The following is a 26,575-nucleotide window of genomic DNA, read 5'->3' on the forward strand; positions in this document are numbered from 1 at the left end:
TCATAAGTGCCATTGATTGAATTGAGTGCCAGTTGGGTGCTAGGCTCAAGCACTACATTTTGTAAGTCAGGTGTTCATTGAACTCAATCCCCTAAGCCCTTGCAGTAACTCTCTGTCGATTCTTCAAGGGATAGATGAAAGATTTGAGGAGCAATTTCCCAGCTGTCGGGGATGCGAGATATGTGAAGTGGGATTTCTTTTAGCAACCAAGTGATGTCAAGTGGCTGAGGCTCAGTTTCCTCATCTGTAAAACGGGGGTAACAGGAGTACCTCACAGAATTGGTTGCTCTAGGAATTAAATGTGATAATGTTTGTGACGTGCTTACTTAGAACCGGACCTGGCACATGGTAAGTACTTGTTCAATAAACGCTCATTACAGGCGAGGGGTGGGGAAACTGTGGAGGAGCCCAGGGTCCTTATTGCAGCCTGGGAGAGCCTGGTCCCTCGCGTAGCTGCGGGGAGGGGCGTAGTCAACTCTGGGGGCGTGGTCCAGGATTCAAGGACAGGCCAATGGGGCGTCGAAGGGCGTGGCCCTGACCTGCATGGGCGTGACCTTGCGCGGGTGGGAGGGGCCAGGCCGCTGTGGGAGCCTCCGGGAAGAAGATGCTCGGGCCAGCAGCCACCGCCAGCCCAGCCACCGCTGCCGCCCGCGCTCGCCACCCCCCGGGTCCCCACTAGCGGCCGCCTCCGCCTCCCATCTCCGGCCCCGTTCCTCCGGCCCCCCGCCCCGGGCAGGGTCTGGGGGGCTAGGCCCTCTGCCCCGGGGAGCAAAGAAGGGGGTCCCGTCCCCCACAGTGGCGCGGCCAGTCCCCCGGCCTCCGTAATCTTGAGAGAGACCCCACCCCTCAGTTCTCTCTGGGCCCTATCCGAGACCCCTTTTTCCTTCCCGTCCCGCTCACATCCGCTCTCCAGGCTCTGTCAGCCCCCCAGAAGCAGCTCCCTCCCTCCTCCCCTCTCCGGGGTTCCCCCTCCCCCATCCCTCCGCCACCGCCCCCTCCCCCTCCCACATCCCCTTCCCTCCCCCTCCCTCTCCCCCGTCCCCCCGCCCCCCCCACCATGAGGATGATGGCCGCCGGCGCGGTGCACGGCCTCTTCACGGCCTCCGCGGCCCCGCAGCCGCCGCCGCCCCCGCCGCCGCCGCCGCCGCAACCCCAGCCTCCCCAGCAGCCGTCGCCGCCGCCACAGCAGCCGCCGCCGCCGCCGCCGCAGCCGCCGCAGCAGCAGCAGCCGCCGCCCCAGGCCCCCCCCATGGAGCCCGAGGCCCCGGATTCCCGCAAAAGGCCCCTCGAAACGCCCCCCGAGGTGGTCTGCACCAAGCGCAGCAACACGGGAGGTGAGAAAGGGCTGCGGCTCCGGGTGGGGGAGCGGGCAGGGGGCCGCGCCTTTCTCCAGCCTCCTCCCCCCCAAATGGCAGGTGCAAGGGCTCTGGGGAGGGGAAGGGCGCCCCTCCCTAGACTGGGGAACGGACAGGGGAATTGGGGAGGGAACAGGACCCCTTCCCCCTCTCGCCGCGGCCCTGGGCTGGGAGCTTTGTCTGCGTTGAGAGGACTTGGGGGGGGAGGGGGTGGTAAGTGTCCTTGGGGGCGCGCAAAGGATGGGGGGCGTGGGTGCCTCCGATCGGGTGTCTCTGTGTCCTTGAGGGGTGTGTGATGTGACCCTTTCGGGGCAGGGGTGTTCCCGGGCTGGCGTGTCCTGGCGGGGGGAGGGGAAGGAGCTGAGGAGGCCTGTGGACCCGGAGCTTCCCAGCCTCCCTCCCTGGGGATGTCCTGAGCAAGGGTTGTCCCGGAGGGAGGCATGTGTGGGCCATGGGCGGGATTTTGCGTGGGGACAAGCTAGGTGGGTGTGTTGGGTGACATGGAGGAAAGGGTGGGTGTGTAAAGCTCAGTGAGAGAATGTGTGGCTGGGACAGGTGTGTGTGTGTGTTCGTGTGTGCGTGTGAGCCCTGTAAGGCCTGGATGTGTGACATTAGGGATCATGGATATGACAGGAAGGAGGGTGTGTGTGTGTGTGTGTGTAAGAGATGAGAGGGTGAGAGGGGCTGGGCTCCGTGTTTGAGACCCCCTTAGGGGTATATGTGACAAGTGCGTGCATGTCACTCCAGAGGGGACTGTGGCAGAGTGTGACACATGAGTGAGAAGGTGTGTGTGACATGCAAGGAGGTGTGTGTGGGCTGCCGAATGGGCCGGCTCTGGGTGTGAGCCATGAGAGGCTGTGTGGATCAGAGGATGGCAGTTCAGTGTGTGTGACACAGGCGTGTCCCGGGTGGGGTGGGACCAGGAGAAGCTGGTGTGGGTATATGACAAGAAAAGAGTGTGGGCGTGACTCCAGAGAGGCTGTGGCTGGGTGTGACACACGGAGGTGTGCAATGGTGACATCAGAGGGGGTGTGTGCAACAAGGGAAGGTGGGTGTATGACAGGGGAGAGACTGGGGCTCTGTGGTGAAATTCATGAGGGTGTGTAACAAGGAAAGGGAAGGATGGGGACCCATGTGACAGGGTGCAGGAACGTGTGCATGTGACACCCAGGGGGGTGGGAAAAGGGAAGGTGTGTGTGTGACACCCAAGTGTGTGTATATGTGTAACAAGGGGTTGTGTGTGAAATGGTTGGTGTGGGGATGATTGTGTGTGTGTGTGTGTGTGTGTGTGTGATGGCTGCATGTTTGACAACACAGAAGGGGTGTGTGTGTAAGACAAGAGGGACCCTCACTGTGTGTGTGTGAAGAGGTATGTGTACCAGAGAATAAAAGCCAAGCTGGGAACTCTAGGTGTATGTCTACCCGTGAGGTAGGGTTTGTCAGGGGACTCAGAGCCCAGCCCATTAGCTCCCTGGAAGGAGGGAGACCCCAGAACAGACAAGCCCTTCCCAGCGGTCACCTTGGCCAAAATCTCCGCTTCCTCTGGCCTTTTCCTCCGGATGGGAAAGGGATGGCCTCGGGCATTGTAGTGGGTGGGGTGGGGACCTCCCACCTCCTCTCCTTGGATGTACAGGAGCCATCTCTTCCTCCCGTCCCAGCCCCCTGCCACCCCTGGCCAGGTGCGATAGGAAATGGGGAACCCCTGGCTGCCTGTGAGGGTGTCCAGCAGAAATTGGAGGAAAGGGAAGTTGGGGGAGGGGTGGGAGGGAGTTTCCTGTCCTTCTTCCTGCTCCCCCACCCCCAGCACACACATGAATGTGTCCCTGCCACATCCTTGCCTCCTTCCTGCCTCACTGCCATTCCCAGCCCTAGGAAGGGTCGGGTACCCAGGCGGTCCCTGAACCCAGCCTGGAGGTCCAGCCCCACCCCTGCTGGGGGGGAGGGGAGGAGGGCTCATCCTTCTCTTAAAGAGGCTGAGATGCTCAAAATCTGAGCACTCAGAGCACAGCAGCACCACCTAACTGTGATGCTGCCAGGACGGTCAGGTCCAAGTGTTTGGCACCTACTACGAGTCAGGCTCTGAGATACGGGTTAATTTCCCAGTACAACCCTGGGGGAGATGATTTGAGCTGCTTTTTCAGACGAGGAAAACTGAGGCTTAGCGAAATGAAGCCACTAGCCCGAACTCACACAGCTCATAGTGGGGAAGCTGGGATCTCTCCAGCCCTGGGCTGCCTGGCTCCAGAGCTCATGTGCTCAGCCACTGTGCATCCTGCCTCCTTCAGCTGTGGGGAAACTAGGGTGAGCCCTTAGGGACCCTCTCCTCCAGACTCTTCCCAGGGGAAACTGAGGCCCAGAGATGTGAAAGGACAGTCCTCCATTTGCAGAAACCCTCAGGGCCAGGGCTGGGCAACTGTCCAGGACTTTCATCCCAAAATTGACGGCTCCTTCCAATAATATTTTCATGTCTGTGGGACACTGGGTCAACCTCACGCCTTTTCTGAGCTTCAGCGTCACCATCTGCCAAATGGGGAAATAACAATAGTTACAGATGACAGCAGCTACCAGTATTCTTGCTTACTGCCTTACATGCAATATTTCATTTAATTCTCCCAACATTCTCTGATGTGATACTAATAATAATAAATAAATAATAATAATAAATTATAACAGTGGCTGACAGTTATGGTGCCACAGTGCACCAAAAGTATTAGGGAAAACACTGGGCACGGACCAATCATTTAATAATCCTTACAATCTGATTATGTTACCCATCTTACAGGTGACACACTGAGGCACAGAGAGGTTAATTAACTTGCCCAAGGTCAGTCAGCTAATAAGAGGCAGAGCCAGGATTTGAACTCAGGAGGCTGGCTCCATTGCATGGGTAGACTCTATAGTGAAGCCCATTTTCAGGCAAGCAAACCAAGGCTCAGAGGGGTAAGGGACTTTCTAGGGTGTCACAGCAAGTCGTGCCAGCCTCGGCAGATTGGCTCCTACCCGTGGTGCCAGCCTAGGGGCTGATAGAGGAGATGGTGGCTGTTAAAACTGGCTTTTGGGCACTGTAACTGGCAGGCAGACACCGTTGGGAAGGAGACGAGGCGCTAAGGACAGGAGGGCTTGAATGAAGAGGTTGGATGGAAACTCCAGTTGGGAACTCAGTGGAGAAACAAATAATCCCAGTCTGGTGGCACAGTAACAGAGTGTCTCCCTTGAGTACAGACGATACCTCTTTTTCTTTCTTTGGCCACACCGTGTGGCTTGCGGGATCTTAGTTCCCTGACCAGTGAAAGCGCTCAGACCTAACCACTGGACCGCCAGGGAATTCCTACAGATGTAACTCTTAAGGTGCTACTAGAATGGCCCCCATACTCCTGACTGTATTCCCACCTCTGTCAGCCCCATATATACAGAAACAGCAACTCCCCACCGCACACACACACCTCACACCCCAAATGTAGCTTACAGCAGCCAGGCCTTGCTCCCAAGATCCTCGATCGTTAACACAAAGTCAGTATCACCAAGGTTAAGAGCCCTAGAATGAGAGCTTCCAGGGTTCATCTCATCACTGTCATGTGCTTGGTGTGGGACCCTCGGGTGAGTTCTTTCACTGCTCTGAGCCTCAGTGTTCTCATCTGGAAAATGGGTACTGTAAGATGCACCTCTACCGCTCCAGGCTGTTGTGTGGGTTCAGTGAGATTGTATGTGAAGCTCACGGCATCAGGCCTGGCAGATAGTAAGCACTCAATAAACAATAGCTATTATTATTATTATTATTATCATCATCATTATTATTGCTACTGAGAATGTCACATTCCTGATTTACCATCCAGTGGTGATTCGCCCCAAGGAAATCATATCCCATCCACCTCTCTCTCACTTGGAGACAATGTCACAACTCAAAGACAGTTGTATTACATTTCTCACATGGACAGGCAACACCGTCACTCACAGAAAGGTGTCACCCAGCCAACATCCCATCCCTCCACAGGGGTCCCACTCCCAACCACACCCCTGCCATCTTGTCTTCCGCCAGCGACATCCTCACGCACATCCAACCCCAGCCTCCTCATACCTCCACAGGACACACCGATGCTTCCACCCCCGACCCCCAGACAAGAGCAGGAACCACGAGTACAACACCCCAACGTTGGTTCCCCCTGAAATATACTGTCACCAGAACAACACCTCTGCCGCATCCAATTCTGCCCTGTCTCCCAGATCGGAGCCACCTTTCGGGATCAACTCTGTATAAAGTGCCACTCTTCCCATAGCACCCCAAATCTTCTGGGTAGGTTAACATTATTTGTGGAGGTAGGGGAATATTGGTTACTTTTTGGAAACTTTTATAAGCATTCCTGAGGAGGGTGGGCACAAAAGGGAAGGGGGGACCAGAGACTCAAAATGACTAGAAAGTGGAAAGGCAGCTTGATCCCAAGGTGGAAATATTGAAATCACAGCAGAGGGGAACCCGGAGCGCTGAAGTTGGCGTCTTCATTTGCTGTCCTGTGTAGAGGGAGCTGCCTGGACCCCAAAGGAAAAGTGAAGGGAAGGGTGGGTGGGTGGAAAGTTCTGGCATCTAGATTTTGCTTTGGTAGAAGGAAGTACTTTTTCACAGGCAGAGCCTCGGTTTTTCAAACAGGGTGGGATGTGTGAGGTCTGGGGAGTCCGGGTTTAGCTGAGGTGAGGTCACGTGTCTGCCCTTTGCTACAAGGCAGGCTGGCAGATAAAGGCCTAGCTTCTTCCTGGGGGAGGTGGGCTTCCCACGGTGGGAGATGCAAAAGATTCTGAAGAAAACCAGAGCAGACTGTGGGCTACTATGGGGACTCCTGGGACTTAGAATCCTGAGCTTCTACAGGCGAGAGGAGGACTCTGGCCTCTGAGGAGGGGCCTCCAAACTTCCACTAGTCTGATATAAGGACTGCCAAGCGCCAACAAGGTGGTTTAAGGGGGTCCACGGACAAACTTTTTTGGAGGATCATTTTTAGTTTATATCAGTGTGCTTTGGGAGAAAAAAATATAACCAGCCCTTCAAACTGGGACTATTAGCAATGATTTTTTAAATGTCCTCTTTAAATAGATGCATTTACATTTTAAGAGGGAGTGGACTTAAAGGGCATGGACTGTCTGTCTTGTTCCCTGCTATGTCCCCAGGATCTAAAACAAGGCCTGGCACGTAGCAGATGCTCAGGAAGGATTTGTTGGAACGAGGGAGGGAAGAGGGAGAGAAGAAGCAAGGAAATAATAGTACAGAGGGATACAACAAGGGCCAAATTCGGGAAGAGAGTTACAGAGATGCTGGGAGGGTGAGTGGAAGCAGAGCCTTGTTTCTATCAGTGAGAAGACATTCCTCCTCCAAAAAGCAGGGAGAAGCCTGGGGAAAGGTGATGAAGGAAGTGGGGTCTCCCCTCCTCCTATTTCCTAACAAAACCCCAAACCTTGGAGGCTCATTTCCCCATTTACCAGTAAGTCTCTCTGACATAGAGCACTTACTGTGTACCAGACACTGTGATAAGAATTTTACCTGTGTTCGTGAAATAGGTAATATTAATAACGATGATGATGATATCTGACATTTCTCAAGTGGTCTGTGTGCCTGAGACCCTCCTAAGTACTTTACAGTTTAGCATTTCATTAATGATAATAACTCCAGGAACTAGCGCTCTCCTGTCCCCATTTTACAGATGAGAAAACAGAGGCCCAAAGAGGTGAGGAGACTCGCCCAAGGCCACACAACCCATCAGTGACAAAAGTTGCACTCAGTCTAGGGCTGTTTCTGCCATTTCATTTGGAGATTCTCAGACAAAACCTGAGGAAATGTGAAGGAGGGGAGTGGGGGGCGTCCCCAGTTTTCTTCAGAGCAGACGATTACCTTCCATCTTCAAGAGGGAAGCTGGGGAAGTGGCTCTGGCTGGAGAAAAGATGGGGAATGAAATCAAAGAAGGAAAGAGGATGGAGTTCTAGTGAGAGCACCTTCCCATCTTTCTGAACTTTCCAAAGGTGGAGAACTAACCCCCCAACTCTGTCAGGTTGAGGGGCAGGGCTGGCAAGGGGCCACCTCTGTGAGCCCAAGGAAGGAAGTAATTTGGAGGGGAGGAGGGTGCCAGGATGATTGATGGAAGGGCACCCTGGGGGGCTAATTACCTAATAGGCTTAGTGGTCTGCTTAGGCAAGTTTAAGAGGATTGCCTTGGGCTAAAGGAAACCCCTTAATTCTGGATCCCTCCCCATGCCTGCAAAGCCACATCCCGCCCTCATACCTCCATCTTCACACATCAGGGAACCCAGAACTTTCAATCTTAAGGGACCAGGTGGAGATGGGCATGACTCCCAGACCCCCAGTCCTGCCCCCACTTTTATTTTAAATTTTAAAATTTTTGGCCGCACGGTGAGGCATGCGGGATCTTAGTTCCCCCACCAGGGATCAAACCCGTGGCCCCTGCAGTGGAAGCACAGAGTCTTAGCCACTGGACCGCCAGGGAAGTCCCACCCTGCCCCCACTTTCAACAGAGCAGTTTCTCTTTTATCTGCTCTAGATGTTGGAGTTTCACGGGAGACATCGAAAATAGGTTTCCTTTGCTTAAAAGAAAAAGTTGAAAAACCAGTGGGGGATGATGGCCTAAGACCTTAAGCTTTGGAAGCAAAATGGCCTGGCTCGTCCCTTCCTTTTCCCAGTGTTTATTGCATGCCTACCAAGCGCTGGGCGCTGCATGAGTCCATGGACACAAGGGTGAGCTTCAGTGATGTGGCCCACACTGGATGACTGTGGTACATCGTTCCAAAGGCATGAGACAGAGGGATCCTTCCCCTCCTCAGGGTTCCAGTCCAAGAAGGGACATTTGAGGGGGGACCTGAAGGACAAGAGGGATTCACTGAGGGAGGGGAGTTCCAGGCAGAGAGAATGTGCAAAGGCCCTGAGGTGGGAGGGAGGAGGGAAGTTTGAGGAACACAAAGGAAAATGTGTCTAGTGCACCTGGAGGAAGATGAGGGTTTGCAGCTGGAAATGTGGACGGGGGCCAAATCACAAAGTAACTTAGACTCAGAAAGTTCCCGAATGTCTACCCTAGGGGCGACAGTTTGGTTAGAAGGTGGGAAAGGTTAGGCACTTGCCTTGAGACTGCTTTAACAAAGGGCTTTACACGTGACCAAGAAAACTGGTCCATAACAAAGAATGACCAAAGCCCCATAAAGGGTCCTTGGTGCCACTTCACCACCTCTAGGTCTTTGAGTCTGTCCTGGAGCACATTGGTCTTTAGCTGCCAGCAGGGGAAAGTGTTAAGCATGGGTGGGCGAAAAATGAATCAGTTGCATTTGAATCTCAACCCAGCCACTGTCTTGGTGCCCTTGGGCCGGTACCTTCACTGCTCTGTACCGCTCTGTGCCTCAGTTTCTCCTCATGTAAAAATGGAGCTCATTCTACCCACCTCAGTGGACGGTTGTGAGGAATGGATGAGATCACGCTGGCAAAGCACTCAGCAGAGCACTGGCTCAGTAGTGAGTGTTAGAACCTCTCCGGAGTCCAGCCCTCCTCTCCCCTCCCCCTTCGCTGCTTCCACCAGTCAGACCACCGTCACTTCCTGCCTGGACCATTGCAGTTGCCTCATGCTCTTCCACCCATGCTTGTCGCAGTCTGCTCACCTCATGAGCATCAGAGGGATCTTCTTAAAATCTAAGACAGATCACATCCCTCCTCTGCTCAGAGCCTTCCCGTAGCTCTCATCTCACTTGGAATAAAAACCACCTTGGTCCACAAGCCTGAACACTCCACCACTACCTCCAACCCTCTCAGCCCTCATTTCTTCTAACTCTCCTCCTCTCTCACTCAGCCCCAGCAACACTGGCCACCTCTCTCTCACTCAAACAACGCAGGCATAACCCCATCCCAGGGCCTTTGCACTTGCTCTTCCTCCACATAGCCCCATAGTTCTGTTTCCTCCTCGACTGTCTGGAAACAGTGTATCATAATGGTTCAGAGCATGGACTCTGGAGCCAGGTGGGGTTCAGATCTCAGCCCTGCCACCTACTAGCTATGTGAACGGGAGCAATTTCTTCACCTTTGTTTACTTATCTGGAGAATGGGTTTTTTTTTAAAGTACCTCCCTCAGCCTCAGTGTGAAAATGAAAAAAAACTCGTATTTGTAAATTACTTGGAACAGAGTCTAGCGCATATTGGGTGCTATAGAAATGTTTGATGAACAAAGAATGCCGCATTCTTGGGGAAGGCTTTCCTGGCCATCGGATCTGACAGTGTAGCACCTACACTCCCCTTCCTCTTTCCTGCCTCTTTTTGTTTTCTTAGTACTTACCACCATCCGACAACGTAAAACATACTGTCTGTCTCCCCCCTCTAGAAGAGTGTAGCTGTGTGAGCTCTTGGCTGAATCACCAAAACTCTTTTGGCCTTATTTGCCTTATTTGCGAAATCAGGGAGCTTTGTCTGTTTTCTTCATGGCTGTTTCACTAGAACGGTGCCAAGCACGTAGCAGGTGCTCAGGAATTATTTGCGGAATGAATGAATAAATGAGCGAATGAAGATCATGGCGTGTTTTATTTTCCTACTGCTATTCTCTTGGTCATTGCTTCTCTGTGTTGCTGTGATCCCAGTGGTTTCCTAGCCCAGCCCATGCCAGTGCCTCCCTGGAGGTACCGTCCAAAGGTGAAGAGCCTTCTCCCCTGACTCCCGTCCCCTCTGTGTGCCCCTGCAGAGGAAGGCGAATACTTCCTGAAGGTGCTGATCCCCAGCTACGCGGCGGGCTCCATCATTGGCAAGGGCGGGCAGACCATCGTGCAGCTGCAGAAGGAGACGGGAGCTACCATCAAGCTCTCCAAGTCCAAAGACTTCTATCCGGGTGAGCCCCAGCCCAGCCCTCTTCCTCCGGCCTCCCATCCCTCCCACCTGGGCCCTCTAGGAGGGGGAAGGGCTGCCCTAGGGGCAGTGAGAGTGGTAGGGGGCCTCCCCTCCCCCTAAGGGGACAGAGCTGCCCTCGGCCCCAGGGGCCAGGCCTGAGCAGATGGGGGTGGGGGCAGGGCAAGACAATGGGGCTGCTGCATATTCATGAGCTCATTTGCATGATGTGCTGGCAGATGTGCCCCTTCCCACACACCTGCCCCTTTGGGTCAGTTGGAGGAGCTGGTGGGGGGGGCCAAGGAGGCAGGTGTTAGGGTGTCCCTCAGGGCTTGGGGGGCCAGCCATGCATGTTACATAGACTCTTTCCCTTTGGATTTCTCTGTCACCCCATCTTGCCCCAATCTGAGTCGCTCTGGTTTTCCATCTGTGTCATTCTTTATGTGTCTCTCATCCTGTTTCTGACTTTCCCATCTCTTGTTCCCTTAGGCTCCATTCCCATCGGCTTCTCTCTGTCTCCTCCTGCTCTGCTTTCTGCTCTGTCTCTCTGGTTCTGTTTGGACATCCCCCATCTCTGTTCTCTTAGCCTCCCAGCCAGTCTGTCTGTCTTGGCTTTTTCCTCTTCCTCCCCTCTTCTTCCCTTCCCTTTCTGTCTTCCCATCTCTCTCCCCATATTTTCCTTTTCCCCCACTTCTCTTATTCTCACATTTTTCTCTGTCTTCCTCTCCCAACTCTCTCTGTTCAGTCACCCATTCAACCAGTAGTTGGTAGCGCCTCTCAATGGGGTCATTCTTTGCCGGCATTGCCCCTCATTTCTTTCTGCCCCTGCTTGCCCATCTCTCCCTTTATGTTTCTCTTTTTCTCCTAAGTCTCAGCTCCCTCGTCTTTTTTTTCTTCCCCTCTCTCCAAAATCAGCCCCTTTTCTGCCTCTCCTCCAGCTCTATCTCCCTTCCTTCAATCATAAATTTTTCCAGGCCCCTCCACTCTCTATAATCTCCCTCAATATCTCTCACCCCTTCATATATCCCTCCCAAGACCTATGCCTGAGTTTTGACATCTAGGAATCCAGGGAAGGCCCCCTGAACTGCATCTCTGGTCCAGCACTGGTTCTAGTTCATCCTTAATCCCCTTGGATTTTTTAGGTCAAACACCAGAGCTGGAGCCGAGGGTCAGGACAAATTCATATTCTCCCACTCTCTCTCTCTCTCTCTCTCTCTCTCTCTCTCTCTCTCTGTGTGTGTCTCTTTCTCTCTCTCTCTCCTCCCTCCACCCCCCTGCCTCCCATCTAACTAAGCAGCTTTGGCAAGAGGTTTAGAGAACAGTCCAGGGAACCTGGCACAACCCCCTTTTCTCTTCCTCCCTGGCCCAGTTTTCCTCCTCACTCCCCTAGCCCACAAGATACGGATGAGACCTCTGCTTGGGACTTTCATCCAAGGACACTTGGTTCCTTGCCCCTGGATCACATTCTGTGACATAACACATGTCATTCCCTCTCAACTCAGTGACACATCCCACTGGCCAGGCAGCCTAGAACCCCAGAGGATGGGACAGTCATTGTCTCTCTCCTGGGCTGAACACTGTTCAAACAAGCAACGTGAGCCAGCGTCTCTCCCCAGCCCCTGGATGTGCAGCCAGCCCCGCTCCCCACCCCCAAATTGGAACTTCCAGATCATACAGCATATACTAGCTCCTGGCTCAGAGATGCAGTACACAGCTCCCTACATCCTGGTCCTGTCCCTAGGACTTCCCAGGACCCACAGGAACGTAAGAAATGGAGATGCTACTGCTCAAGCATGTGTTCCTCTGCTCCTGGCTGATACCTTTCATTCATTCATTCAACATATATTCTCTGAGCATCTTCTCTATGCCAGCACCATACCGGACCGAGATGGGGACACAAGCAGTGACTGAGGCACCCCAGCCTAGCCCTCCCGGATCTCACATCCCAGTGGGGGAGATAAACCGAACACCATTGATGACCTAGAATGGTCAGAGCTGGGACAGGGAAACCCAGAGGATGGAGGGAGCCCAGACAGGGCACCCGACCCAGCCTGAGGAGATTAGGAAGGGCTTCCTGGAGGAGGAGGCCAGAATAATAAGAGTGAGCTAGGTAAGCAGCAGTGAAGGGTGCTCCAGGGAGATGAAAGAGCATGTTCAAAGGCTGGGGGTGGGGGTTAGTTTGTTCAGTGTGGCTGGTGAAAGGACAGGTAAAAACTGATAATAGAGACATTGAAAGGGTCCTCTGGGCCTAGTTGGTTCTGTCTCTCTCTCTCACACACACACACTGATGTGTCTACTCCATGAAACAAAAACCTACCTGGCCTTTACCCAAAGGGAGGGGTAGAACACACAAAGGGTGTCCCCTCCTTGATACAGAAACCCCAAGCCCCAGATTCAATCCTTCCCGGTCATACATGGAGAAACTTAGACCCAGAAGAGGCAGGTACCTGCCCAAAGCCACACAGTCTTCTGTGTAGCTCACCAGACATTCTAGTGATTCTAAAACTCCTCCTGATTTTGAGGAGCCGCCTGAAGCCCTGGACCCTAGCCCCAGAAGAAAAACGGACACATACACTTTTTAAATTTTTTTACTGATTTATAACATCTCTGCAGCCAAGTGCAAAATCTTAAGTGACTACTTAATAAATTCATACATATTCTTTTTTACCATCAAAAATACAAAAGCAGAATTGCAATCATTGTATGCCTCTCCCCACCACACACACACACACACTCCACCCACCCCACATTTAGCACAGGATGGCTCAATGGTTAAAAGCCCAGACTCTGAAGCCAGACACCTGGGTTCAAAACCCTGATCTTTCACTACTGGCTGAGTGAACTTGGACAAATCCCAGACCTCTGTGCCTTAGTGTCCTTAGCAGTAAATGAAGAATAATAATATTGCCTGCCTCATGTACTAAAGTGAACAAATACATATAAAGTGCTTAGAACGATGCCTGGCGATTGGTGTTATGTAAGCACCAGCTGTTATTATTAGATATTCTTTCAGGGTTAAACTGAGTCCCCCAAAGCCCCTGTGGACCCTGGTTAAGAACTACAAGTCTGTGAGATCACAGACTCCCTGAGCTGGAAGGAAGCCTCCCAGAGATGGAGAGCTGGGCCACTTCAGTCAGGCTCTCCCTGGGGCCACCCCACCCCCTAGTTCCCACCCTGACCCACACCCTTTCCTATTTACACCCAGACGGAGGCAGCCTGCACGCTGACTCACGCTTGGCTCAGACCAAGCCATTGTTCTGGGGTGGAGGGGAGTACGAGCGAGGAGCAGCGGCCCAAAGGAGATGGGGGATGTCAACTACCCCGGTGACCCAAGACAGTGACACTCAGACACATGGCGAGACTCGCTTGCGGGGCTGAGAGATAGCAAGCAAGGGGTCAGGGTGGTAACACTAGCATGCCACACTGGAATGCCCACAGGACACCAGACACTCACCCCCAAGTGTCCCAGACACACAGGCACACGGAGCCTGGAGCACACTCAGGACCTTTTACAGACCCAGGGAGTTAACTGGTCCTGCAGAGAGATTCCCACCCAGGAAGAGACACACACACACACACCCCACACACCTAATACGTCCAAATCAGCCAGGCGCTCACAGCTTCACCCCGGCCAGGCTTGGTGGAGTCGTCTTTGTCTGTCTGTAATTCAGACACTCAGACACACACGAATACATCAGTCCTCCAAACAGTCTTACATACTGACCCCTGGGTCTGCCTGTTGGTCTCTTTCTCTTCCTCATGTTCACACACATCAGTCACAGAGTCTTGCCTGTTTCCTATACACGCACCCTTACACATATATGTGCATTCCACATACCACTCATCCAAGTAGTCTTTTGAACACCTAGGGGTGTCTGGATATCTCTTTCCCTTACACACACACACACACACACACACACACACACACAGAGTCATACAATCTCCAAGTGCTATACATTCATCGTACAGCCTCAATGCCACTTCCTGGGATTCTTTGTTTCTTACTCTCAAACCCTTGGGCACACCCAGCTCAAGTCTCACAAATAGTGTACATAACCTCAAACGTCACAGCGACACCCAAAGTCTTTCCCCCCACACAAGAGTACACAAACGTCTTTACTGGAATCACTATGTCACAGAGTCTTTTTGTATCTCTGTCTCTCCTGCTTTTTCTTTTACACACACACATGCACACACACACACGTAAAGATAATTGAGCCAGTCCTGCCCAAGTATACACATGCACACACACACCACTCACCCAAACAGCCTCACAGATGTACTCACGCTGGTCAGTCAGTGTTACCCAGAGTCTCTCTCCCATACACATATATCCCAGCATCACCCAGAATTAGTGTCTCCTCTCCCTGCTGCCCACCCCCAATACACATAGTAAGGATGCCCAGGTCAGAACCACAGCCAATATCTGGAGAATCGCCAGCAAAGGCACCCACCTCACCCTGCTTTCTCCATCCCCCTGTCTCCACTCTTCCATGAGTTGCCTTTGCCCCACTCTGCTCTCCCCTCTTCACAGCCTTGCCCTCCCCCACCCCTCAGCCCTCCATCTGGTGGGTCCAGGCAGGCACTCAGGCCTCTCTGCTGTCTCCCCCATCCCCCAGCCCTTCCCCATCCTCTCCAAAAGCCCAGAGGCCGTTGCTGCAGGCTTTCAGGGGTTGCCATGGCAACGGGGCCTCATCCCTAGTCCCCCTGGGGGTGGGCTGAGGACCCAGCCAGCCACACCGATAAGGGGGTTCCAGTTACTGTGGCAACCGTTGCAGGCCTGAGCTCTCGGCTTCTAGAAGGTGGGGAGGGGGGAGTGAGTGAATGGTTGCCAAAGCAACCGAGAGAGCCGGCAAGGACTGGGAAGAGGCAGCTGAGCCCCGTCTCCCTTGCCCAGGGCTGCTGTGGGCATAGCAAAGTACTTAAGCATCATTCTTCCATCCCCTGGGGTGGTTTTAAGGGAGGGAGAGGAAGTGCAGATAATAAAACAGGGATTCCTCTCATTCTCCCAGCTACCCATCATGGTCTGGGAGCCCATGCCAGCTTGCCCAGGCTTATCAAGTGACCTGGGGCCAGTGAGGTCCACTCTCTGGACCTCAGTCTTCTCCGTCCATTAAATGGGGCCTGTCTCTGAGGAATGCTCCCCTTCCTGTCTGATGAGTGTGCCCTCTCTCTTCTTTGCTCAACAGGAACCACAGAGCGAGTATGCCTGGTACAGGGCACGGCAGAGGCCTTGAATGCTGTGCACAGCTTTATTGCCGAGAAGGTCCGAGAAATCCCACAAGCGATGACCAAGCCCGAGGTGGTCAATATCCTTCAACCCCAAACCACAATGAATCCTGACAGAGCCAAGCAGGTTAGCAGGGGCAGAGGCTGAGTCTCTGTAAAGCTGGTGGGGTTTGAGAGAAAACACTTCTTCCACGTCACTGGATTGTGATGGGGGTTCAATGGGATAATGGCTATAAAACATTTACCAGTCAGATACGTGGCAGTGGTTAGTATTATTGTTAGAGAGTCAGCCTAAGGACTCCAGACCTCTTAGAGTGATTTGATTCAGAGAGAGAGTGAAGGCCTGGGAGAATCTGACCCAGACCCCCTTACTTATTCCTCCTTCCTAGGATTCTCCAGATCCTCTTCTCTCTTCCACATCTTCCCATTGTCTCTCAAAACCACCCGCTTCCCACTTCCTGTTCTCACCGGAAGTAACCTCAGCGACACCCCCATCCATAGGCAGAAAATTTTAGAAGCAGCCTCCGGTACTCCCTCTCTCCATTAATGACTGAACAGGAGTAGCCACCATTTTGGAGAGAAGATGTTCCATTGGGCGGGGGCGGGTCCCTCTCCTACACAGCCCTCTCAAGGAGGGATGGAAGGAGAAGGGCAGAGCCTCTCTGTTGCCTCAGTTACCTGGAAGCCGTGGTGTAGGGGAGTGGCAAGGAGCTGACCGATCGCTTCCTGGGCCCCTCGCGTTGCCAAGACCACCATGCACACCGGGCAGGTGGGCTTGCTGCAAAGCCCCTGGCAGCACGGTCCTGACTGCATAGAAGGCCAAGGAGGAAGAGAGCACGGGGTTGGCTGCAGCAAACTCCCCGTTTTCTCTCCCCTTCCCCGCTCCCGTATACATGTGCACACCATGACCCGGGCAGGCGGACAGGCCACTTGTGAGGGTTCCTTAAAGTCTGCCTAAAAGCAAAGACAAGAGAGAGGGCCTCGGTAAAAGGAAGCTGGAATTCCTGGGAATTCTTTTTGCCCTGAGGTGGGGGAGACCACGGGTCTAAGTTTCTCTGAGCTCGTGGGGAAACAGTGGGCAGAAAGCTCTGGAAGAATGCTTCGGAGCGGAGCGTTCCCCGCAAAGACTGCGGGCTTGGGGCTTGGAGCGCGGCTGCTGTCCTTGGTGCTGAAGCATCTCTGCTCCTCGCGCCCTGCCAGGCCTCTCCCAAATCCCTTTCCACCAGCAGGCCACAGCTTACCCACAGTTTACAGGGAGGCGAGGATATTGCCTCTTCCCTCCGCCTTGGTCGTGGCCACTAGGGGCTCAGGGTTCATCAAGAGTTTGTACATGTTGCAGGGGAAATGGGGTCAGCACCGTCTGTGCTTGAGCCTCCCTCTCCACCACCTAAGCCACGGGAAGTCTGAAATAGCGGAGTCGAAAGGTTACAGAACCAGGACTTCTTCCTCTGCCTTATTACTCCGGGGCTCCAAAGAATGCGAGAGATAATGGCTGAAGGCTCAGGCTCTGGAATCAGATGTTGAGTTGAATTTTCCTCTGATGCTTCTTACCTGTGTGACCTTGAGCAGGTGACTTGATTTCTCCATGTAAAATGAGATTTATTATGGTACCCACTTAAGGGTGGTGGCTAGTGTTCATTAACATTTGAAAAGCACTTACCATGCATGCCTAATGTATAGAAAGTTCTCAAAACATGTTCGCCGTTGTCGTTATTATGGGATTTTTGAGTCAGGAGGCAGGTCTATTCCCTTTCTGCCTTGGACTTGCTGTGTTGCTCTGTGTCTTTTTCCCTTCTGTATGCCTCAGTTTCCCTTTCTTTACAGTGGGGAAGCTGGGCCGAGCCAGGGATTATAAATGGAAATGCCTCCAGGATTCGGAAAGGGAACATAAAGGATTGAGGACCTTGGACTCAACATAGAGATATCATGCCATCCCTAAAGGGGGCAGCTGCTATTCACCTTCACTTGATTCTTGCCATTTGGGAATGGGGACAGAGTATTACATCTTCCCCATTTTTCCAGAGAAGTCAAAAATATTTTAAATCAACTGATTTTTCAAGGTTGGCTCAGTTTTGAAAACACTGTGTGGCTGTGGGCCGGCTATGGGCTGAGCGTCACCAGTTTGCCACCTCTGGGCTAGACCGGCGATTCTCAGCCCTGGCTGGTATCTGAGTCATCTGGGTAGCTTAAAACACAGATTCCTGAGTCGTGGCCTGGAGCCGCTGAATCAGAGTTTCTGGGGAGAAGGCGTGGGGATCTGAACATGGACTCTGGCCTGGGATCAGATCCTGGCTCTACTGGTCACTATCTGTGTGACCTTAGGCAAGTTACTTAACCTCTCCGTGCCTCCGTTTCCCAATCTATAAAGTGTGATAATAACAGTACCTACCTTATAGGGTTGTTGCTAAAATTCAGTTAGTTACTATATGGAAGTATTTTAAAAAGTGCCTGGCACGTGGTAAGCACTGTTAGCGGCCACTGCTGTTATTGTTGTTGTTATTTATTATTATTTTTAAATCTCCAGACTTGCAAACCTCTGAGGCAGATGGTCTCTGAGGTCTTTCTGGCTCTAAGACACCTACAATTCTATGGCTCTGTGATTCCAAGATTCTAGACCTGTATTATTCTAACAGTCTACTGTTCTAACATCCAAGATTCCATAGAACTGCCCGTGCAGATCTAAGATGCTGTGGTCTTGCAATCTGGGCCTATCATGATGGCAGCTACTGTTTTCTGAGGGCTTCCCATGTGCCAGGCACTAAGGGATCATTTTAGTCATTGAATATTCTCAATAATTGTATAGAGTAGCTGTGGTTATGTCAATGTCAGAGATGAGGAAACGGAAGCACAGAGAGGTGAAGGCATTTGCTTTCACGGTTTCTTGGCGAACACAGTTCCTTGGATGAAAAGGTTCCATCCTTCCCCCATTGCTCTGAAATGCTGTATCACATACTAAATACCTCTTTACCCTTAGGCCTGGTTTTGTACATTTTTCTGTTCTATCCCCTTGACTTGTCAGACTTCTTTTTCTCCAATGATTTCTTTAAAATAACAGCTGTATTGAGATATAATTCACATACTGTAAAGTTCACCATTTTACAGTGTGTAATTCAGTGGTTTCAGTATATTCACAAGGTTGTGCATTGATCACCACTATGTAATTCTAAAACATTTTTACCACCCCAAAAAATGCCCCATAGCCATTAACAGTGATTTTCCATTCCCCCAGTGCCTCTGCCCCAGCCCCTTCCCACCATTAATCTACTTTTAGTGTCTATGGATTTCCCTATTCTGAATAGTTTATATAGATTGAATGATATTTCTGTGGCATTTTGAGTCTGGCTTCTTTCCCTTAGCATAATGTCTTCAAGATTCATCCATACTGGGAATTCCCTGGCGGTCCAATGGTTAGGACTCCACACTTTCACTGCCGAGGGCACGGGCTCAGTCCCTGGTCAGGGAACTTAGATCCCCACAAGCCACATGATGTGGCCAAAAAAAAAATTAAAAAAAAGATTCATCCATACTGTAGCATATAACAAAACTTCATTCCTTTTTATGGCCAAATAATATTTCACTGTATGGATATACCACATTTTGTCTGTTCATCAGTTGATAGAAATTTGGGGTGTTTCTACTTTTTAGCTATTATGAATAATGCTGCTAATGAACATATGTGTGGATGTATGTTTTCAGTTCTCTTGGATATATACCTAGGGTGGAATTTGTAGGTCATATGATAAATCTACGTTTAACTTTTTGAAGAACCGCCAGACTGTTTTCCAAAGTGGCTGTACCACAGATGTGGGATTTAAATCCAGGTCCGCCCATGGGGATAACAATGACAACAACCATTTCATGTGTACCTACTATGGGCACATATTAATTGCCTGCTCTCATGGCATCCAGTGCTTGGCACATAGTAGGTGCTCAGCAAATGTTGCTTGTTTGAATGAATGGGTGATGACATGCCCATGGGGACCAAGCAGAAACATGACTGAGGGGAGGTAGTCTGGTGTAACCTGGCAGAGATAGGCACTATATGTCATCTGGAGGGCAGCCATACTCAGTTCTGGCTAATTGTGGCCATGCTTGAATTTCAAGCTCATCATTTCATGCATGATCTCTATTAGACCTCACAGTAATCCTATGGAAGAGGTATGAATGTCTCCATTTTATGGAAGAGAAAACTGAGTTTCCAAAAGATTAGGTCCCTTGCCCAGAATCAGTGGTGGAGCCAGGATCTGAACCCGAGCAGGTGCCTCCAGAGTCCAGGGCAGCTTTTCAGGGGTTTGTTTGCAACGGGCTGCAGACTGGTGGTCTGACTGCTACACAGTGGTTCTTAGACGTTTTGAAGTGGTTACCAACATTTAAAAACTAGGCCGCTTCACATTTTACAAGTCAGAATTGCCAGTTAATCTGTAAAACTCATATCAGGCTGAATTTGAATATCACACACACACACACAGACCACCACCACCAGGTGAGATGCACCTGGCTGCCTACACCCAGTCCCATTCCTGCTTGGTCCTTTGGGCATTTCATCATCCATTCTTTCATCCAGCCATTCATTCACCCACTCTTGGCTGAGTATGTGCCAGGCATTCCTCTAGGCACTGAGAACCCAGCAGTAAACAATACAGACACAAATCTCTACCCTTGTGGATCTTAAAATTCTTCCTGGAGAATCAGAAAATAAGTAAATAAATAAAATGTATAGGATGTCAGAGTGAAAAGTATTATGAAGAAAAGACAGAGAAAAAGGAAAGGAAGTATTGGGGCCTTTTTTTCTGTTAACTTTTTTTTTTTTTTTTTTTTTGCGGTACGCGGGCCTCTCACTGTTGTGGCCTCTCCCATTGAGGAGCACAGGCTCCGGACGCGCAGGCTCAGCGGCCATGGCTCACGGGCCCAGCCGCTCCGTGGCATGTGGGATCTTCCCGGACCGGGGAACGAACCCGTGTCCCCTGCATCGGCAGGCGGACTCTTAACCACTGCGCCAGCAGGGAGGCCCCCTCTCTTAACTTTTTATTTGGAAAATGTTTAAAGAACGTTACAATGAACTCCCTATACACTGCACTTAGATTCACCAATTGTTAACACATGTTTTATCTCTACACACACACACACACACACACACACACACACACACGTTGTTTTTTTGGGGTTTTTTTGTTGATCTATTTGAAAATAAGTTGTAGATCTCATGACTCTTCACCTCTAAATACTTCAGTATATATCTCCCAAGAACAAGGACAGTCTCCTATGTTATTATATTACTATTATCACACCTATAAAAATTAACACTGAATTCATATTATTTAATAAAAAGTCCATATTCAGATTACCCCAAAATATCTTTTATATCTATAAAGTATTTTTATTAAAGATTCAGTTAATGTTCATGCGTTGCATTTGGTTGTTATACCTCCTTAATCTCTTTTAATCTAGCATAGCCTAGGATATAGTTTTGAAGGTAGAGCCAACAGAATTGCTGATTGGATGCTGAGTGTAAAGGAAAGAGAGGACTTCTAAGGGTTGGGACTGAGTAGTGGAAGGATGCATTTCCATGTGCTGAAATGAGGAACACCATGGCAGAAACACATTTGAGGAGGAAGATGAGATTTTAAGTTTGAGGTGTCCACTCAGCATCATACTAGAGATGTGAGGTTAGCAGTTATGAGTCTGGAGGTATCCATGCTGGAGATGTAAAATAAACACAGACAAGCTTTGATAATCAGGTGGTCAGGGAAGGCCCTTCTGGGGAGGTGCATTTGTGCAATGAATGAAGAGAGGGGCGAGCCGTCTTTTCTGGGGAAAAGCATTCCAGGTGAGGGAACAGCAGGTGCAAAGTCCCTGAGTCTGGGCAGAGCTTGGCAAGTTGGAGGAACAGCAGGGAGTCTGGTGTGTCTGCAGTGGAGCCAGCAAGAGGGAGGGGAGAGTGAAGTCAGAGAGATCAACAGGGAACAGAGCATGTCAGAGCAGTGGTTCTCAGCCCTGTTTGCCTGTTTGAAGGGAGCCAATGTCCCCTTTCTCCTACAAATATTTTCCTATGCCCACTTTACTCTCTGAAATTATATATATAATATGTCTATTTGTATAAATAAAAAACATATCTGGGGCTTCCTTGATGGCACAGTAGTTAAGAATCCGCCTGCCAATGCAGGGTACACGGGTTTGATCCCTGGTCCGGGAAGATCCCACATGCCGTGGTGCAACTAAGCCCGTGTGCCACAACTACTGAGCCTACGCTCTAGAGCTCGTGAGCCACAACTACTGAAGCCCGCGTGCCACAACTACTGAAGCCCACGCGCCTAGAGCCTGTGCTCCACAACAAGAGAAGCCACCGCAATGAGAAGCCCGCGCATCGCAAGGAAGAGTAGAGAAAGCCCGCGCGCAGCAACGAAGACCCAACGCAGACATAAATAAATAAATAAATAAATAAAAATAATTTTTTTTTTTTTTTTTTTTGCGGTACGCGGGCCTCTCACTGTTGTGGCCTCTCCCGTTGAGGAGCACAGGCTCCGGACGCGCAGGCTCAGCAGCCGTGGCTCACGAGCCCAGCTGCTCCGCGGCATGTGGGATCTTCCCGGACCGGGGCACGAACCCGTGTCCCCTGCATTGGCAGGCGGACTCTCAACCACTGCGCCACCAGGGAAGCCCAAAATAAATTTATTTTTTAAAAAATCTATAAGATTTTTTAAAATTTATTTATTTATTTTTGGCTGCGTTGGGTCTTCGTTGCTGCACAGGCTTTCTCTAGTTGCGGCGAGCGGGGGCTTCTCATTGGGGAGCACGGGCGCTAGGTGCGTGGGCTTCAGTAGTTGTGGCACGCGGGCTCAGTAGTTGTGGCACACGGGCTCAGTAGTTGTGGCACGCAGGCTCAGTAGTTGTGGCTCGCGGGCTCTAGAGCTCAGGCTCAGTAGTTGTGGCGCACGGGCTTAGGTGCTCCGTGGCATGTGGGATCGTCCCGGACCAGGGTTCGAACCTGTTGTCCCCTGCATTGGCAGGCGGATTCTTAACCACTGCACCACCAGGGAAGCCCTATTAGATTTTTAACAGTTTTATTGAGATATAATTCACATAAATACATTTGACCCATTTAAAGTGTGCAGTTCAACGGCTTTATTATATTCAGAGTCCGGCATCCATCACCGCAATCAATTTTAGAACATTTCATTTCCTCAAAAGGAAACCTTGATCCCCTTAGCTATCACCCCTCAGTCCTCCCAGCTCTCCCCACCCCAGCCCTCAGCCACCACTAATCTACTTTGTCTCTATAGATTTGACTATTCTGAACATGCACAGAAATGGAATTATACAATATGTGGTCTGTTGTAACTTACTTCGTTCATGCAGCATAATATTTTCTAGGCTCATCCATGTTGTAGCATGCATCAGTCCTTCATTTCATTTAAATTGATTACCAAATAATATTCCATTGTACGGATGGACATTTTCTATATCCCATAAGACTTTCAAATAAAGGAGAGATGAAAGGAAGGTTATTTGTTATAAAATAAGGTGAATTTTAATATGTAAATACTCAGCCAGGGCCACAGTAGAAATAAATAATGAAACAGTCAGCTGCTCACGCCTGACGTGGCCTGAGTGAGACAGAGCGTAGTATTGGAGACTTAAATGATACAGGCATTACTCCTATGTCATGGTTTTCTTTTTTTTAATTGAAGTATAGTTGATTTACAGTGTTGTGTTAATTTCTGCTGTACAGCAAAGTGATTCAGTTATACATATATATACATTCCCTTTTGTATTCTTTTCCATTATGGTTTATGACAGGATATTGAATATAGTGCCCTGTGCTATACAGGAGGACCTTTTTGTTTATCCATTCTATATATAATAGCTTGCATGATGTCATGGTTTTCTAAAATGATGAACGACTCTTGGTAAAATTCAGAACAAAATAAAGTACAATCTTCCCTTGATTTACCAATAGTTACATCCCTGGAAATTTCAGTAGATCTTAAAACCGTGCAAAAGAAAAAACTACTTGGTACTTAACATGTATCATGGGGCTCAGTTCTGGCTGCGAGATTTATAAACAGACTTCTCACCAACATGAATGTCCAGGGGGACATTCAAAAGTCGTACAGGACCTGGGACTGTTCTTCATTGTGAGGAACTGACTCACATTATGGGGTGCAAACATCCCTGACCCTGCCCACTGCATGCCCGCATCTGTCCCCAGTTATTGCAGACAACCAAAACCGCTCCCACAATTTTCCTAACACCCCCAGGATCTGGCTTGGGGGTGGAAAGGAGAGGCAGAGATGAAAGCTTCAGAGGGTAGAATCCACAGGTCTGAGGGGACGTGAGAAGGATTGAGGAGGAATTTGTGTGTAAAAATGCACTTGGAGATGTGAAAGGAGATGTTTGGTTTTGAAATATCCCCACTGGACTCAGGATTGATACGGGGGCTTCCCTGGTGGCGCAGTGGTTAAGAATCCGCCTGCCAATGCAGGGGACATGGGTTCGAGCCCTGGTCCGGGAAGATCCCACATGCCACGGAACAGCTAAGCCCGTGAACCACAACTGCTGAGCCTGCACTCTACAGTCTGCATGCCACAACTACTGCGCCCACGTGCCACAACTACTGAAGCCCGCGCACCTAGAGCCCGTGCTCCGCAACAAGAGAAGTCACGGCAATGAGAAGCCCACGCACCGCAACGAAGAGTAGCCCCCGCTCACCGCAACTAAAAGAAAACCCGCACACAGCGACGAGGACCCAAAGCAGCCAAAAATAAAAAATAAATAAATTATTAAAAAATGATCCGATTTGTAGCTGCAAAGGATGGGCTGCTCTACAACTGAGAAGGGGGACCCTCATATGTAAGTGACCAATTTTCTCCATCTTCTCTGATGTAAGCTTTTTTTATCATCATTTTGCAGATAAGACAACTGTATTAGATTGCTAGAGCTGTCAAAACAAAGTACCACGAACTGGGTGGCTTAAACAACAGAAACTCATTGTCTCACAATTCTGGAGGCTAGAAATCTGAACTCAAGGCATCGGCAGTGCTGGTTTCTTCTGAGGCCTCTGTCCTTGGCTTGTAGATAGCCATTGTCTCTCTGTCTTTTTTTTGCGGGGCAGGGGGCCCGCGCCACACAGCTTGCAAGATCTCAGTTCCCTGACCAGCGATTGAACCTGGGCCACGGCAGTGAAAGCCTGGAATCCTAACCACTAGGCCACCAGGGAGCTCCCCCTCTCTGTCTTCACATGGTCCTCCCCCTGTGTGTGTCTGTGTCCTAATCTCTTCTTCTTATAAGGACACCAACCGTATTGGATTAGGGTCCACCCTAATGACCTCACTTAACCTTAAATGCCTCTTTAAATACCCTATCTCCATATACAATCATATTCTGAGGTATTAGGGGTTATGACTTCAACATGTGAATTGGGGTGGGAGGGGACAGCAATTCAGCTCATAACAACAATGAAGAGCTTAAGCGAAGTGACCACGTCATAGGGTGGAAAGCACAATGGAGCAGGAATCCACGAGGCTGGATTTCAGTTCCTTCGCTGTCTGGGTGACCTTGGGGCAAGTCCCTTCACCTCTTAGGCCTCAAGTGGCTCATCTGCAAAGTGAGACTAATGATGCCTTTTCTGGGGCTGGGAATCGGAGTACTTAATGATATAGAAGGACATGGGCACCAGTGCAAGATTGGAGAGAGGTCCTGGAGGGCTCCCACTGGGTTAGTCTTTCAGCTTCTAGGTGCCGGATGGAAGGGAGGTCCCAGGGGTCCCAGGAACAGGGTGGCTGAGAGGCTACTGAGGAGAGATGGAGTACTAGCTCCTTTTTTTTTACCAATGAATATGGAAATATTTCAATATTTCTAACCAGTAGAATCATACTGGTGCATATCAAGGGGGCGTGCTGGGCCTGATTCTGGACATTTGAGAGCAGGGGTGGGAAATGACTTGAGATGGCCAGTCTTAGACTAACGTTGCCTTTCAGTGTCCGATTACCCCCCTAAAGACCCTCCCTCTGGCTCCCCACGCAGGCCAAGCTGATCGTCCCCAACAGCACGGCGGGCCTGATCATAGGCAAGGGGGGCGCGACAGTGAAAGCCGTGATGGAACAGTCGGGTGCTTGGGTGCAGCTGTCCCAGAAGCCGGAGGGCATCAACCTGCAGGAGCGCGTGGTGACGGTCAGCGGCGAACCGGAGCAGGTGCACAAGGCCGTGAGCGCCATCGTGCAGAAGGTACAGGAAGATCCCCAGAGCAGCAGCTGCCTGAATATCAGCTACGCCAACGTGGCTGGCCCTGTGGCCAACTCCAACCCCACCGGCTCGCCGTACGCCAGCCCCGCGGATGTGCTGCCCGCCGCTGCCGCCGCCTCGGCCGCTGCCGCCTCTGGCCTGCTGGGCCCGGCGGGGTTGGCGGGCGTGGGAGCCTTTCCTGCCGCCCTGCCTGCCTTCTCGGGCACCGACCTGCTGGCCATCAGCACGGCGCTTAACACGCTGGCCAGTTACGGCTACAACACCAACTCCCTCGGCCTGGGCCTCAACTCGGCCGCAGCCTCTGGGGTCCTGGCCGCTGTGGCCGCCGGTGCCAACCCTGCCGCTGCCGCCGCCGCCAATCTCCTGGCATCCTACGCCGGGGAAGCAGGGGCCGGGCCAGCGGGCGGAGCTGCTCCACCCCCACCCCCGCCACCTGGAGCCCTGGGGTCCTTCGCCTTGGCCGCGGCCGCCAACGGCTACCTCGGGGCCGGGGCGGGCGGCGGGGCGGGCGGAGGGGGTGGCCCGCTGGTGGCCGCGGCAGCCGCAGCGGGGGCGGCTGGGGGCTTCCTGACGGCGGAGAAGTTGGCGGCTGAGAGCGCCAAGGAGCTGGTGGAGATTGCGGTGCCTGAGAACCTGGTGGGAGCCATCCTGGGCAAGGGGGGCAAGACGTTGGTGGAGTACCAGGAGCTGACAGGCGCCCGCATCCAGATCTCCAAGAAGGGAGAGTTCCTGCCAGGCACGCGGAACCGGCGGGTCACCATCACCGGCAGCCCCGCGGCCACGCAAGCCGCTCAATACCTCATCAGCCAGCGGGTCACCTACGAGCAGGGAGTGAGGGCCTCAAACCCCCAGAAAGTGGGATGAGGCCAGTGGTGTGTGCTCCCACCCGGCTCCCTGTCCCTCCT

General features: G+C 51.4%; 1 protein-coding gene across 1 annotated transcript; it reads left to right on the plus strand.

The window, feature by feature from the left end:
* The first annotated feature begins 1,057 nt into the window (after positions 1 to 1,057).
* Positions 1,058 to 26,575, plus strand: NOVA2 (NOVA alternative splicing regulator 2). The gene is made up of 4 exons (XM_022585315.3): positions 1,058 to 1,334; positions 10,060 to 10,203; positions 15,389 to 15,555; positions 25,452 to 26,575. The coding sequence occupies exons 1-4, from the start codon at positions 1,058 to 1,060 to the stop codon at positions 26,532 to 26,534; spliced, it is 1,671 nt and encodes a 556-aa protein (XP_022441023.2). The 3' UTR covers positions 26,535 to 26,575.

The sequence above is a fragment of the Delphinapterus leucas genome, chromosome 20 (assembly GCF_059928025.1).
Source record: "Delphinapterus leucas isolate spDelLeu-1000000601 "Yukka" chromosome 20, BTC_Dleu_Yukka2, whole genome shotgun sequence".
In the NCBI taxonomy this organism is placed as follows: Eukaryota; Metazoa; Chordata; class Mammalia; order Artiodactyla; family Monodontidae; genus Delphinapterus; species Delphinapterus leucas.

Excerpts from the sequence above, each read along its gene's own strand:
- NOVA2 (XM_022585315.3), top strand. The coding sequence starts at position 1,058 with ATGAGGATGATGGCCGCCGGCGCGGTGCACGGCCTCTTCACGGCCTCC. Across the intron at positions 1,335-10,059 it reads CAAGCGCAGCAACACGGGAG|AGGAAGGCGAATACTTCCTG; the intron begins GTGAGAAAGGGC and ends GTGCCCCTGCAG. Across the intron at positions 15,556-25,451 it reads ATCCTGACAGAGCCAAGCAG|GCCAAGCTGATCGTCCCCAA; the intron begins GTTAGCAGGGGC and ends CTCCCCACGCAG.